General features: G+C 41.0%; 1 protein-coding gene across 1 annotated transcript in view; it reads right to left on the bottom strand.

Moving 5' to 3' along the window:
* The window catches only part of RXFP1 (relaxin family peptide receptor 1), a 523,212-nt gene extending 513,149 nt beyond the window's left edge, over positions 1–10,063 (bottom strand). The window contains exon 1 of the mRNA XM_077477119.1: positions 9,656–10,063. Coding sequence (XP_077333245.1) covers positions 9,656–9,704 — 49 coding nt within the window. The 5' untranslated portion in view covers positions 9,705–10,063. The remainder of the gene's footprint in view (positions 1–9,655) is intronic.
* Positions 10,064–14,311: the final 4,248 nt, after the last annotated feature.

The raw sequence follows: 14,311 nt of genomic DNA, 5'->3' as shown, positions 1-14,311 counted from the left end.
CGTTATATTAAATTGATTTGGATAATTTTTTTTTGTTGATGTTTAGATTGCTTTTTTGGGAGAAACACCCAGGGCTCTTTTTTCTGTTGTGTGTGTTTTTTGTTGATTTTGGAGTTAGGGTGTATTTCTCTTATTTTGTGTAATTTAATTATTTATTGATTTAGTGTGGTTTTCTTTAGAGTTTGCCTCTCTGTAGATAGACTCATAATAACTAGGCAGTAATAGCTCAAATCATTGCTTTTACTAGCACAGTTCTTGATGGTTTTCCAATACCTATCACGGTTTTGAAAATCCTCTTTGTTTTTGAAAGATGTGAAATAGAATATAACATAAAGTTAAAGGTTAAACACATATATTTAAATTTTTGAATAGGCATTACAAAGGTAAAAAAGGTCACTGGCTTCACTGTTTATAAGTTTATATGTAAGTTTCAGAGAAGAGAAATCTATGTATCTAAAAATACTGCTCCACCAACCTGTCATGACAAGTACAAAAATAATGGATTTTGGATCTTTTATTACATATGATGCAAGTAGACTGAGCCTCATTGCTACAAAAGAGGAGTTGGACTTCAAGATTGAGGACACTGGGGTATCCAGCAGAGAAATCTCATTACTATAGTATGTGATATGAGAAATCAGTACACCGTTCAGCACATTTGCATAATTACCATGCAGAGGAATAAGCTGTTTAACTGTGTCAGTGGATACATTTGGAGTGAGTACAAATAATAGGCAACCATAGGCACCATAGCTGGAATGAGGGAGAATTGCCACAATATGGGGAAAATTCCCTTGTACAATGCAACTTCCCTTGCATAATGAATAGCCTATTTGCCTTTAGTAAATCAAATCCCATTGCTACATTTGGATGACTTAAAGAGGTTCATGGGGGTTGAGGCAATAGGTTATTCACTTTGAAAGGGAATTTGCACTTTTCAGGGGAATTTGCCCCAGAGCATAGTAAATGTGTTGAAGTGTAATTTTGCAAAGAATACCCAATCACTTGCAAGGAAAAATTTACATTCACAATGCTCTGGGGAAAAGTGCAGCGTACCTTACAAAGTGAACACTCTATTAGCCTTTAGTAAATAAAAACCTAAAGTGTGTTTAACCAGTTTTTGTCTGGGGCAATTGTTTCATTTTTTACACGCATGTTAAAATCATAAAATCATAATTTTTGCTAGATAATTACTTAGATACCTTAAATTTTTATATATATTTCTGAAAGCAGAGGGAACGAATACACTAAGGCCCTGCTGACACCTACCCGCCATCCAATCTGACCAGATCCACTGAAACAGATGGATGGCGAAACATTCGCCATCCATCCAGCGGATCGGATGAAAATGGACATGCTGTCCATTTTAATTCGATCTTCCCATAAAGAACAGTGTGGCTATGACAGGTCTGTCCCTGAACAGTGAGCAGAGACGGACTTGTCATCTGCCCGCTCATTGGGGATCAACAGAGCGATCCCCTGTTGAGCTAGCGGAGTCCGCTGAGTGGATCCGCCCCGTGTGAAAGAGGCCTAAGACAAATTTTATTGCACACAAACAAAACATAATACCCAATACTTTGATGCAATTGGAAAGATATGGTTGCATAAAGCAAATAGATAGTAAACATATTAAGACTGAATGTTTCATTGAAATGGCAAAATACTATGAAACCTAATATTTGTCAGAGGTGAAGCTTTAAAAGTCTTTACAAGTTACCACTTTAGATATAACTATGAATTATTGCCCAAGTATTTTTAAACTCTAGAATTATTGCTCCCACTTGGACGTTTGTAGTGATAACTCACAGTATAGTGCAATCGCTGTTTACACACATGCACGCTAATGTTATAGCCTGGGAAGGTAACAGGTCTATTAGACTTTCAACATATCCCCTACCCTCTACTGCAGTTAATCAAGCATAGATCTTGCTTGATTAGTTGTCTCTGGGCTACAGTAGCCAGGAAATTACAGCTCTGAAACCAAAAGTAATACAATTCTCAATGCTTCTGGCTTCATCATTCACAGAGGTGATGAGACCAGGGAATGGATGTTCCTTGATCGCCTCCTGTTCTTGATTTTAGGGCAGATTACCACAGCCCCAGGCTCCCTGGAGGAAGGGGAGAGCCTGGCAACTATGGTGAGCAGCAACAGGTGGCACTGGGTGAGGGGGCTTTTTTTAACCATTTGAAGACTAGGATATTTTCAAAAGGCCTAAGGACGAAGCAGTCGAAGAGAACCAGATCTGACTTACCAAGGTTACAATACTGCTGAATTGCAGAAAGCTTATGGTACTTACAAATACCAATATAAGTCTTCAGATAATTTCCTTTATTCTGTGGAGCCTTCTTCAAATTTTAGCTTTGTACATTCTGCCCAAGTCAAGATTACAGCAAACCAATAATAATTTGACATCTGCAATAATATCTCCACTCTTAAATGTAATAACAGTGCAATCTTACTTCTTGGAAGTTAGCTGACCTTTTTACGCAACTTTTTTCTGCTCATCAGAATCTGATACTTACATTGACCTATTATCTACTGGAGCCTATAGTTGACACTTACAGAACAAAAATGTTGTCAGGTTTTAGACATGTGCATTCGTTTTCGTCCGAATGCATTTTCGTCCGAATTTCAGCTATTTTCGTTTTAGTTTTGACAAACGATAACGAAAGCACAGAATCCGAAAAACGAAAGATCCGACATAAATAAATGCTTTATTTTCGTTTTCATTGTTACAATAGTTCGATATAGAATAGGAGATTCGACATGACTCTGACAATAACAATCTGCCTATAGAACCTGTGGTCGAATGTGCCTAACCTTACCTCTATTAGTCCAAGATTATAGAGAAAATATTCGACAGAGAAAAAAGATTTGACAGAGAGAAAAGATACTGCAAGTTACTGTCCTAAAAAGTGTTTGGGGACCCGGGTCCTGCCCCAGGGGACATGTATCAATGCAAAAAAAAGTTTTAAAACGGCCGTTTTTTCGGGAGCAGTGATTTTAATAATGATTAAAGTGAAACAATAAAAGTGTAATATTCCTTTAAATTTCGTAGGGGGGGGGGGGGGTTGTCTATAGTATGCCTGTGAAGGAGCGCATGTTTCTGGTGCTTAGAACTGTCCCTGCACAAAGTGTCATTTATGCAGGAAAAAAAGTCCTTTAAAATCACTCGCAGCTATTATGAATTGTCGGCTCCGTAATACAGAGAACACTCATTGAAAGTCATTGATAAAAAAAAAAATAAATAAATAAATAAAAAAGCGTGGGGGTCCCCCAAATTCAATTACCAGGCCCTTCAGGTCTGGTATGGATATGAAGGGGAACCCTGCCTCAAATTTAAGAAAAAATTTGACGTGGGGTTCCCCCTAAATATCCATAACCAGACCCTTCAGGTCTGGTACGGATATTAAGGGGAACCCCGCGTCAAATTTAAAAAAAAATTGACGTGGGGTCCCCCTAAAAATCCATACCAGACCCTTTATCCGAGCACGCAACCTGGCAGGCCGCAGGAAAAGAGGGGGGGACGAGAGAACGTCCCCCCTCCCTCCTGAACCGTACCAGGCCACATGCCCTCAACATTGGGAGGATGCTTTGGGGGTCTGTGACCCCTCAAAGCACCTTGTCCCCATGTTGATGAGGACAAGGGCCTCATCCCCACAACCGTGGCCGGTGGTTGTGGGGGTCTGTGGGCGGGGGGCTTATCAGAATCTGGAAGCCCCCTTTAACAAGGGGACCCCAGATCCAGGCCCCCCCCTGTTTGAAATGGTAAGGGGGGTACAAAAGTACCCCTACCATTTCACAAAGAAAGTGTAAAAAATTGTTAAATAAGACAAACACACTTTTGAAAAATTCCTTTATTAAAAATAAAAAAAAATAAAAAAAAGATTCCAGCGGTGGTAATCCACTCTTGCTATCCAGCGACGGACGGGCATCTCTCCAGCGATGGCTCATCTCATCCAGCGCAGCGAATCCATCCTTATTCTGTCTCCACGGAGGAGACACTTCAGGGATTCCGGCGGCCTGACATTTCTTTTATACAGAGGGCGGGGCCACCCGTCACCTGACCCCGCCCCCCTCTGACGCAAAGGGGAAACCCGGGGTTCCCTGTGACGTATGGGTGACCCCGCACCCCTCTGATGTAACACAGTCAGGTTTCCGTTACATCAGAGGGGTGCGGGGTCACCCATACATCACAGGGAACCCCGGGTTTCCCCTTGCGTCAGAGGGGGGCAGGGTCAGGTGACGGGTGGCCCCGCCCTCAGTATATAAGAAATGTGACCGCCGGAATCCCTGAAGTGTCTCCTCCGTGGAGACAGAAGTAGGATGGATTCGCTGCGCTGGATGAGATGAGCCATCGCTGGAGAGATGCCCGTCCGTCGCTGGATAGCAAGAGTGGATTACCACCGCTTGAATCTTTTTTTTTTTTTTTTTTAATAAAGGAATTTTCCAAAAGTGTGTTTGTCTTATTTAACTATTTTTTACACTTTCTTTGTGAAATGGTAGGGGTACAAAAGTACCCCCTTACCATTTCAAACAGGGGGGATCTGGGGGTCCCCTTGTTAAAGGGGGCTTCCAGATTCTGATAAGCCCCCCGCCCGCAGACCCCCACAACCACCGGCCACGGTTGAGGGGATGAGGCCCTTGTCCTCATCAACATGGGGACAAGGTGCTTTGAGGGGTCACAGACCCCCAAAGCATCCTCCCAATGTTGAGGGCATGTGGCCTGGTACGGTTCAGGAGGGAGGGGGCCGCTCTCTCGTCCCCCCCTCTTTTCCTGCGGCCTGCCAGGTTGCGTGCTCGGATAAAGGGTATGGATTTTTAGGGGGACCCCATGTCAATTTTTTTTTTAATTTGACGCGGGGTTCCCCTTAATATCCATACCAGACCTGAAGGGTCTGGTTATGGATATTTAGAGGGAACCCCACGTCAAATTTTTTCTTAAATTTGAGGCAGGGTTCCCCTTAATATCCATACCAGACCTGAAGGGCCTGGTAATTGAATTTGGGGGACCCCCACGCTTTTTTAAAAATGTATTTATTTATTTATTTTTATCAATGACTTTCAATGAGTGTTTTCTGTATTTCGGAGCCGACAATTCATAATAGCTGCGAGTGATTTTAAAGGACTTTTTTTCCTGCATAAATGACACTATGTGCAGGGACAGTTCTAAGCATCAGAAACATGCGCCCATTCACAGGCATACTATAGACAACCCCCCCCCCCCCCTACAAAATTTAAAGGAATATTACACTTTTATTGTTTCACTTTAATCATTATTAAAATCACTGCTCCCGAAAAAACGGCCGTTTTAAAACTTTTTTTGCATTGATACATGTCCCCTGGGGCAGGACCCGGGTCCCCAAACACTTTTTAGGACAGTAGCTTGCAAATTAGTCTTTAAAATTAGCACTTTAGATTTTGAACGTTGGAGTCCCATAGACTTTAATAGTATGCTATATACTAGCTCCGTCGAATCTTCTTTATACATTCGACAGACACCATAAGCCTTCAAAGACAGATTCGACCGTAATTCATGTGGATTTTTGGACGAATGCAATTTTTGAACGAAAAACTAAATAAATAAAAACGAATTTCGGGAGTAACTAAATAAATTAAGTTTTCGGACGAAATTCCGAAACGAAATATTTTACTATGCACATGTCTATCAGGTTTACATGAAAGAAAACGACAGGTTTTGTAAATTGACCTACCCTTCTCTTCTACCTAAACTTTGAGCTTAGACAGGAGACAGGTCAGCCCACAACCTGACACTGAGCTGACATTTTTGCTCTGGCAGGGAAAAAAACTAAACAACACTATATATCTAACCCTAAGAGGTAAAAGCACACTGAAATATCAACTTAATTGGAGAAAAATCAGATTGCAAATGTCAAATGTTATTTTTATTTTTAAGCCTTTTTATATTCTGGTGCTATGTTCCATTCCCGTAAATACATTGTCACAAGCCAGAACTTTAGTGGCTGTAGTTGCATTGTCATTTTGCTGATAAATGGCAGTGATGGATCTTAGTGCCAGGTATTTACAGTATCTTAACATGGAAAAAAGTTGACATCCTATGTACAACCTGAGCCTAAAATCCAAGGAGGACAGATATTATTTTGTTGAAACTAAAATACTTCAGTGCTGCTTTTACATTTTACAAGTAAGGTGCACTTTAATGTGTAAATTTTCTTAGCAAATGACAGACCCTTAAAGTAGAATTATGGGCAAAACTTATTTCTTTTATTTTGGATAGAGTAAGGAAGGGTTACAACCCCTGTCAATTTTTTTCACCATTTGTGTCCTATTGCAGAGATTTCCCTTCACTTCCTTCCCCATAACCAAACAGGAAGTGAGAGGAAATCTTTGCAAATTAAGAGAATTCCCTGGGGACCCCCAAGTCACCAGAACTAGTGTCCCGATTGGAAGACTTCCTCTCTATTACTATTCTGGGGACAACCCAAATTTGGGATTTTCTTTTACTTTCACTTTCAATAATAATAGTAAACAGGACAAATAGAGAGGATGAATTTCCTTAAAGGGGCCACAGACAACAATATAAAATTGTAGGTGTTCTAACACTCTGTCCAAAACTGTAAAAAAAATAAAGTTTTGCCTTTAGATATATTGTAAGTATGCCCATATAATACAAATTTCTCAATTCTTGCATATCAAATTACTTGCCAGGTTATTTGATTTCTCTCAATTAACTCATTACGAGTTTGTTTCTTTGCCAAGCTTGTTATCTAAGAATGGTTAAGAGAAGTTCAAGATTGGAGTAGGTGCTGGGGTTTCAGGGCCCAGCATACGGGCCTAGAATCACTGAGCAGCAAAAGATATCACTTGTATTTCAGTTATCTTACAAACCTGGCCTGTTGGTGGGTCCTGAGGGCAGGACTTAAGAACCACTACTCTATGGTTTGCTGAGTCACTGAGACAGTGATCTGATTGGATTTTGGTTGCCCATATGACTCTGGGGGCCACCTTGAGTCTATGTTGTAGGTAGTGTAGGGACAGGTCATCCAGTTCGGCTAAAAGCTGCTCCACTACATGTTGTTGGCATCTGTGAGTGTTCCTGGTTGGACCTTCTCTCATTCGGTTTGCTGTAAACAGTTTTGCCTTTGCTTAAGTACAAATTCTACTAATTACTATTGGACTGTGTGTGTTATTGCCGCTGGACCAGGCTGCCCTAACCCAAAAGAATTGGTTTGGTTCTTCAGCAACTACCAATAACTGAGGTATCTGTTTGGATTAACTGATCCTTTCAATTTAAATGGGAACATCTGATAAAAATGGAGCTAAAGATCTTAAAATTCTAAAGGAAACCATTAACAAGACCTTTGATTAATATGTTGTTTAAAGTGATTGCAAAGGTAAAATAAAAAAATTAAAAATAAAAAAACATATCATACTTACCTCCACTGTGCAGCTCGTTTTGGACAGTGGAGCTGAATCTGCTCTTCTGGGGTCCCCCGGCGGCTCCTGCGGCTCCTCCATATATCTGGTAACCCCCTTGGAGAAGTGCTGCCCCCGAGGGGGTTACTTTGTGGACACGCTACCGTGTCCAACATTTGGCATCCATAGAGGCCAAATGTAGAATTGGCCCCGCACCCTGGCGCTAGCATCATTGGATTTGATTGACAGAAGCGGGAGCCAATGGCTCCACTGCTATCAATCTATCCAATCAAGAGCCGAGAACCCCTGGCAGAGAGACACCATGCCCCCGTGTATCACGTTCAAGGGTTCAGGTAAGTAAAACAGGGGGGCTGGGGGAGTTGACACCTGACAGGTGTATTTTCACCTTCATAGGATGCATTAAGGTTAAAAAACACATAGGTTTACAGCCCCTTTAAGAACAGATTTGCTTTAATTAAACTCAACGCTACAATTATCAATGTTTTCTTGTACTTCTTGGTATTATATTTGGAATCACTGCTAAAGATGAAAAAACCCAAAGCCCCAATACAATGGTCTATAGAAAAAAAAAAAATACTAGCTGACATGCTTGGCAAACCTTATCTTTTTTTGGAAAAATGCTAATTTTCAGTTCACTTGAATATATGCATGCAGATTTGTCTGCATGTGTAAAGCATTCTTCCATCCTGGGCCACCCACGGTCATGCTAGACAGCTGATAAAAAGAACTTGTGAGTCCTTTGTTGTAATTCATTAAGAAATTGTTTTAGCTGAGAATCTTTGGCTGTCATTTTTTCTTCCAGACTGAATAAAAAAATCTGACACACACCAAATATAATAAATTGCCAGATATACCCAATGAGAACAAGGTACCCAAATCTTAATGCTATTAATAACATTACTAGGGATACACAAAATAGGGAGTTTCCCTTTAAATTTGAATGCAAATAGAAAGATTGTGGGGCAATTTTGCCACTTTGGCTAAATGCATTAGAGTCAACAAGAAAAGTGAAATTAATTTGTGTCTTTTGGCCAGGTTGCAGTGTGCTTTAAATGGCTTCTAAGGCTTAGAAAAGCTGCTTTCAACTTTTTGTATTACCCTCATTATTGTATGCGTATACAGAAAACGAAAAAAAGCTGACAATGGAAAAAAATAAAATAAAACCAATGCACGATACACAGACAATGATCAATCATACAGAAACACCCCCCCCCCCCAAAAAAAATAAAAAAAATAAGTGAAACTACGCCTAATATAATGCCCACCATCTATATATAGAAAAAAAACATTTTTTTTTTCAAGTAATTTTCACCTTGCTTAGTGAGAGAAATTTCTCATTTCTATTTTGCTAAAATCACTCCACTCATCCCTATACATGATTTGCACATGATTAAAAACTGGATATGATCATAGTGTTCTCTTTTATATGGTATGAATGTTTTCTTTCTATTTTTTATTTTTTTTTTAAATGCTGCATCTTGCTTAGACCAGTTTCTTGTAAAGAAAATAAAGGGTTACTTCAGTCTCAGCAATATACAAAGCGCAAACTATTTCCAGCTTAACGCTCCCTCTTGCCATAACACGATCATTGATCTGATATAGCAAAGTGTGCTCTTGATATAGTGGGAAATTGGTGCTCATAAAAGAGAAACAGCTGGTTCCCAATTCTTCGCATCGCAAATAAAAAAAAAGATAAAGTGTTGTAATGAAAAAATAATACCATCTTGAAGCATAATATCATATGTTAACTGAAGCAGCGCAAGAGCTGGTCACTCAGATTGGTAATACTATTTGATCTAATGTCATTAGGTGGGAAAATCTAGTGGAAACATATAAAAAATAAATAAACATACAAATAAAAAAATAAATAAAAAAAAAGAATAAGAATAAGATGAAAATTCTGCATTATAAGTATTGAGATGTTACTGCTGATCAAAGAAGTGGCACAGACGCATGTATTACTAACAAATCTCCCTCTCTACTGACAATGCCTTTTAAAATAAGATTGTTCTCAGTGACAGGTGTATGAATGAATGGGTTTACGTTTAAAGACGGAGGATCTCCAGTGCCACAATCTTGTTTGGTTGAAAATAAATAGCTGTTTTCAGTTACCTTGACATAATAATCTTCCTTTAGTGCCTAACTAATCAAGCACACATTACGATCAGGGCTGTAGACAGATCAAATGCATGTATTCAGTGACAGGTTATACAAAGTTAAAGTATGTTTACTTACAGTGCATTTCAATAATCCAGGAGAGATAAATGAAGAATCCAGGTAGCATATCTGTAAGACAGTAGTTACTAAGCAGGAGGAAGGCAGCTTGCCTTGAACTGAAGGCAGATCATTCAGTGAATGTGTGTTGGAGTATTTCTGTCTGCAGAGCTCACACATCAAGTCTCTTCCCTCCCTCTCCCCAGCTTCTTCTCTTTATGACTGCCAAGCTACCCTTTTGCAATATTTCCTTTTGCCCCTAATCTGTTCTGTGACCCTTCTGGGAATACACATGCACAGTAAAGTGAGGGAATCAAGGGGTGGAGATAAGAAGGAAAGCCGGGTAGCCAAAATTATTATTTTTTTTATGTATGTACTGTACTGTGAAAGTTACAGAATGAGTACAGACTGTCACTCCTGTTAGTAGGATCATGCTACACTTCCCAAATATGTCAAGACAAAACTCAATAGTTTAAAGTAGTACTAAAGTCTTGTTGTGCAACAGTATTAATTAACTTTGCATAGCAAGGTAATGAATTCTATTCTACTTTAAGTGTATCTAAAGCCAGACGTTTTTTTTTATCTTAACACGTTCTATGTATTAAGATAAAAAAAAACTGCAGCCCCCCCTAATACTTACCTGAGCTCCATTTAGATCCAGTGATATTGCACTGTCCGGGAATCTTCCTCCTGATTGGCTAAGACACAGCAGGGGGCACCATTAGCTCCCACTGGTGTCAATCAAAGTCAGTGAGCCAATTATTTGAGAGAGGGGGCAGGGTCGAGCCACGGCCCCATGTCTGAATGGACACACAGAGCAGCAGCTTGGCTTGGGTGCCCCCATAGCAAGATGCTTGCAGGAGGGAGGGGCCAGGAGCGCTAGCGAGAAGAGGAGGATCTGAGCTGCTTTATGCAAAACCAACTGCACAGAGCAGGTAAGTATAAAAAATTTTTTTTTTTTGTAGGGTAGAATACGTGAATGTTCTGCCAGGTTATGGGGAAAGGGTGTGTGAGTGAGAAAGGGAAAGATAATTAATAGGGTTACAGATTTAATGAAAGAACAATAGAGTTTAGAAAATAATGGTTATGGATTTGTAAATAATATCTATGTAAAAATAGAATGTAATCCGATAGTATTGTGTAATAGAGAATGGATCTGTAAATGTCGGATGAGATAAATTGTAAAAAAATTTTTGTTAAATAAAGATTATAAAAAAAAACTTTAGTACTGTATCATTTTAAGATTTACAGACATATTTTTTCTAGATCATCTGCATCCTCCACTTTCCTGTATAGTTTGTCCTCGAACCTCCTGTTGAGGAGCACTCATTCGTAAAATTGGAACCATTTATCAGGTTGTATTCTTTAAGACTATGTCCCAGCATGCATTAAACCAGTGCGCTTGTGTGCTACAGCTGAGAAATGTATTGTCTATGTAAGGATGGTGCCTGCCCCCATGCTTCCAATAGTTGTCCTTGAGGGCAACCAGGTAAAGGTGGAACCACGGGACCCTGCAAGGGGAAGGAGCCACCATAGAAACCCAGGGGACCAGCATAATGAGGATGAAAGGATAACTAGAATACAAGAATACGTTGTGAGTCTCTGCACCTGCATTCAATATTTAAAAATAGGCTTTAATTTCACTTTGCCATAATGTTAATGCAACCTTCTGTTGGAGAGGATCCACTCCAGATCCCCTGATACTTACCTGAGCACAATCTCGATCCAGCAATGTGTGCAGGAGCAGCTGCTCTCCCGGCACTGCCTCTTCTCACTAAACAGACTGAAAGCAGTGAGAGCCACTGACTCACGCTACTGTTGACCAAATCCAAAAGACCAAAGGGAGCGGGGGCGAGGCCAAGCCCTGCTGTCTGTGTCTATAGAGGCAGACAGTAAGGCTCTGGAGCAAGGAACCACAAGAACCCATATAGAAAGCTGCTTTCTATGGGGATACTAGGTGGGGGGAGAAGCCACAGTGAACATTCAGTTTGCTAGGTGAATAGCTTCTAGTACTAAAGTGGAACTCCAGCTTAATAACTACCTCTTGTCCTCCTCCACCCCCTACCCTTACTTGAAGCCCAACCTCTTTGTTACCTTCTAATCTTCAGGCCAGTTCACTGACTTCAAGTTTTTTTTCCTCTTATCAAGGAAGTGGGTCCCCTTTGTGGAATATGATGAGCCTGGCTGCATAATGATGCATCTTCAGTGGGTGTACCCATGGTCCATAGGGGAGTGAGTTGGGTGGCCCTGTCCATCATTTACCCAGGAGAAAGAATTGTATTGGACATCTGGCCATAAGTCTGTGGGGGGTAGCGTCAGAGAAAATTGCAACAAAAGCTACTTTTTTTCTTTAAATTGTGCACAGAAGCATATTGAAAACAGTTCCAGTTCTTAAGTAACCGCATTATATCAAGTAGTGATAATGAGGATTCACTACTGAATGGTAGCAGCCAGATCAGATGCCAGAGATGAATACACAAAGTATCATAAATTAATTTAGATCGGGACACAGTTTGCCACAAGCAACTTGTACTGCGTAAGCTGCAGCAACACTTTAACAATCAAATGAAAGATATACTCTATATTTAGTAGTTTTCATAAGTGCAACTTTATTCCAGTTTTATTAGAATTGCTAGATTAACTCGCTGAATTCAAATACTAAAAGATTACCATTTCATTCATGTACGTATTCATTAAGCTTTATGCTTACTAAATGTATTTTATATATAGTTAATAAGAACACCTGAATTTGTCTTTATGTTAGCTGTCTGTAATCCACTGCACAGTAAACCCGGAAAGGGAAGTCTACCCAGAGGTGTAACCAGAACCCTTAGGGCCCCGGTGCAAGAAACCATGAAGGGCCCCATAAACCCGACAGGGGCACTTTCCTCAAAGCCTGGGGCCCTCAATCTCCATCTCTGCAGCCTCAGCTGCACAGAATGAATGGACAGGATCCCATTCATTCACAAACTGAAGCATAGTAAACACAGTTACTATGCTTCAGTTGTGAATGGACACAGTGAGTGCGGTACTGATCACTCACTGTGTCCATTCAGAAAAGGAAGGGGCCCGGGGGGCACTGTGAAAGGAGGGGAGACATGTAACAAGAAGGGGGCAGTATGATGAGGCAGTGTGATGGGGAAGCAGTATGATGGGGGATATTGGGACAGGAGGAGGGCAGTACAACAAGGGGGCAGTATGATGGTGGAGTGTGACAGGAGGGGGGCACTATGAAAGGGGTGTATTGTGACAGGAGGGGGGCAGTGTGACAGGTGGGGGAGCAGTGTGATAAGAGGGGGAAGTGTGACAGGTGGGAGGCAGTGTGAAAGGTGGGGGGCAGTGTGAAAGGTGGGCAGTGTGATAAGAGGGACATTGTTACAGTAGGACACACGGTATGCTTAGGTGCCAGGCTTAGCTTACAGGAGAAACCTAGAGGCAAAATGCAGGAGTTGGAGTCGGGGGGGTTGAAGCTAGTGGTGGAGCTGGCGGTCCTGACAACTGATGACTACAGAAACATCTAGCACCAGGCTGGATAGGAGGGGCGGCGGCGACAGCATATAGTGGAACCGATGCGCTGCATTTTGCTCCTGCAGCCTCTGAATGCCTGCTTCACCTCTCACTCCCACTGGAATGGAGAGGCCACAGGAGCAAAATGCAGGGCATCTGTTCCACTATATGCCCCTGCCCCTGCTGCCCCTCTCATCCAGATATAGACAAATGTCACAGGCCTCCTGGCCCCTGAAGTTTGGGGCCAGGTCGCAATTGTGACCTCTGTGACCCTTGTAGTTATACATCTGGGTCTAACATAACTAGACCCTGCTGCATCACATAGATCTGGAGAATGGGAGAAGCTCTGGAGAAATTCTAGAGATGAGCATGGGAGGAAGTGTTGAGAGAGCTAAAGAGCAGGAGGTCTTGGGAGCAGCAAAGAGGACAGTTTGGTTGATATTATGAAATAAGGTTGGTCATGTAGCTTGAGGCAGAGTTGTGCATGGCTATGTGTGTTGTTAATATTTAGAATTTTATTTTTTGGCCAAGTAGATGGGATGGAGGGATTGGCGGGGGGGGGGGGGGTCAACTATCAGTGGTTGGTAAGGTGGATGAGCCTGGCAGCAGTATTTATAAAGGACTGAAAGGTGGATAGCTTGTGTAGAGGTAGGCCTAAGAAGAGAGAATTGCAATAGTCTAGGTGAGAGATAATTAGAGAGTGAATTAATAACTTTGTAGTGTCGTGATTAGGAAGGGATGTGTTGTGGAGATGTTATAAGGGTGAAGGTGGGGAGATTTGGACCGTGATTGGATATGGGACTGAATAGGCAGGTCAGAGTCTAGGAATACACTTAGCATCAATGGCATGTTTAGCATAAAAAAACAAAACATATCCTTATGTGCAAACATAGAATTACCCTGTAATGCAGCACTGTATGGCCTGTGTAATTTGTTGCTGAGATTTTATTTGGAAGTTTTGGTTTTAAAGCTTGACTATGTGACAGAAACAGAATATTGCTTTAATGTGCTTTTTTATTACTGTTATGTGCTGCTTCTTTATAGGCAGCATCCTAGGTTTTATAGATGAAATTTAATATCTGTAAATTATGTGTCATCCTCAACCGTCTGGACACTTTATGTGATAAGGTTATTGCATGTGTCACTTTGTTTCCTTTGAGAAACATGTGT

The sequence above is a fragment of the Lithobates pipiens genome, unplaced genomic scaffold (assembly GCF_037356315.1).
Source record: "Lithobates pipiens isolate NorthernLeopardFrog02 unplaced genomic scaffold, aLitPip1_a1.2 Scaffold_13, whole genome shotgun sequence".
NCBI lineage: Eukaryota > Metazoa > Chordata > Amphibia > Anura > Ranidae > Lithobates > Lithobates pipiens.
This window is presented reverse-complemented; position numbering and strand designations above follow the sequence as displayed.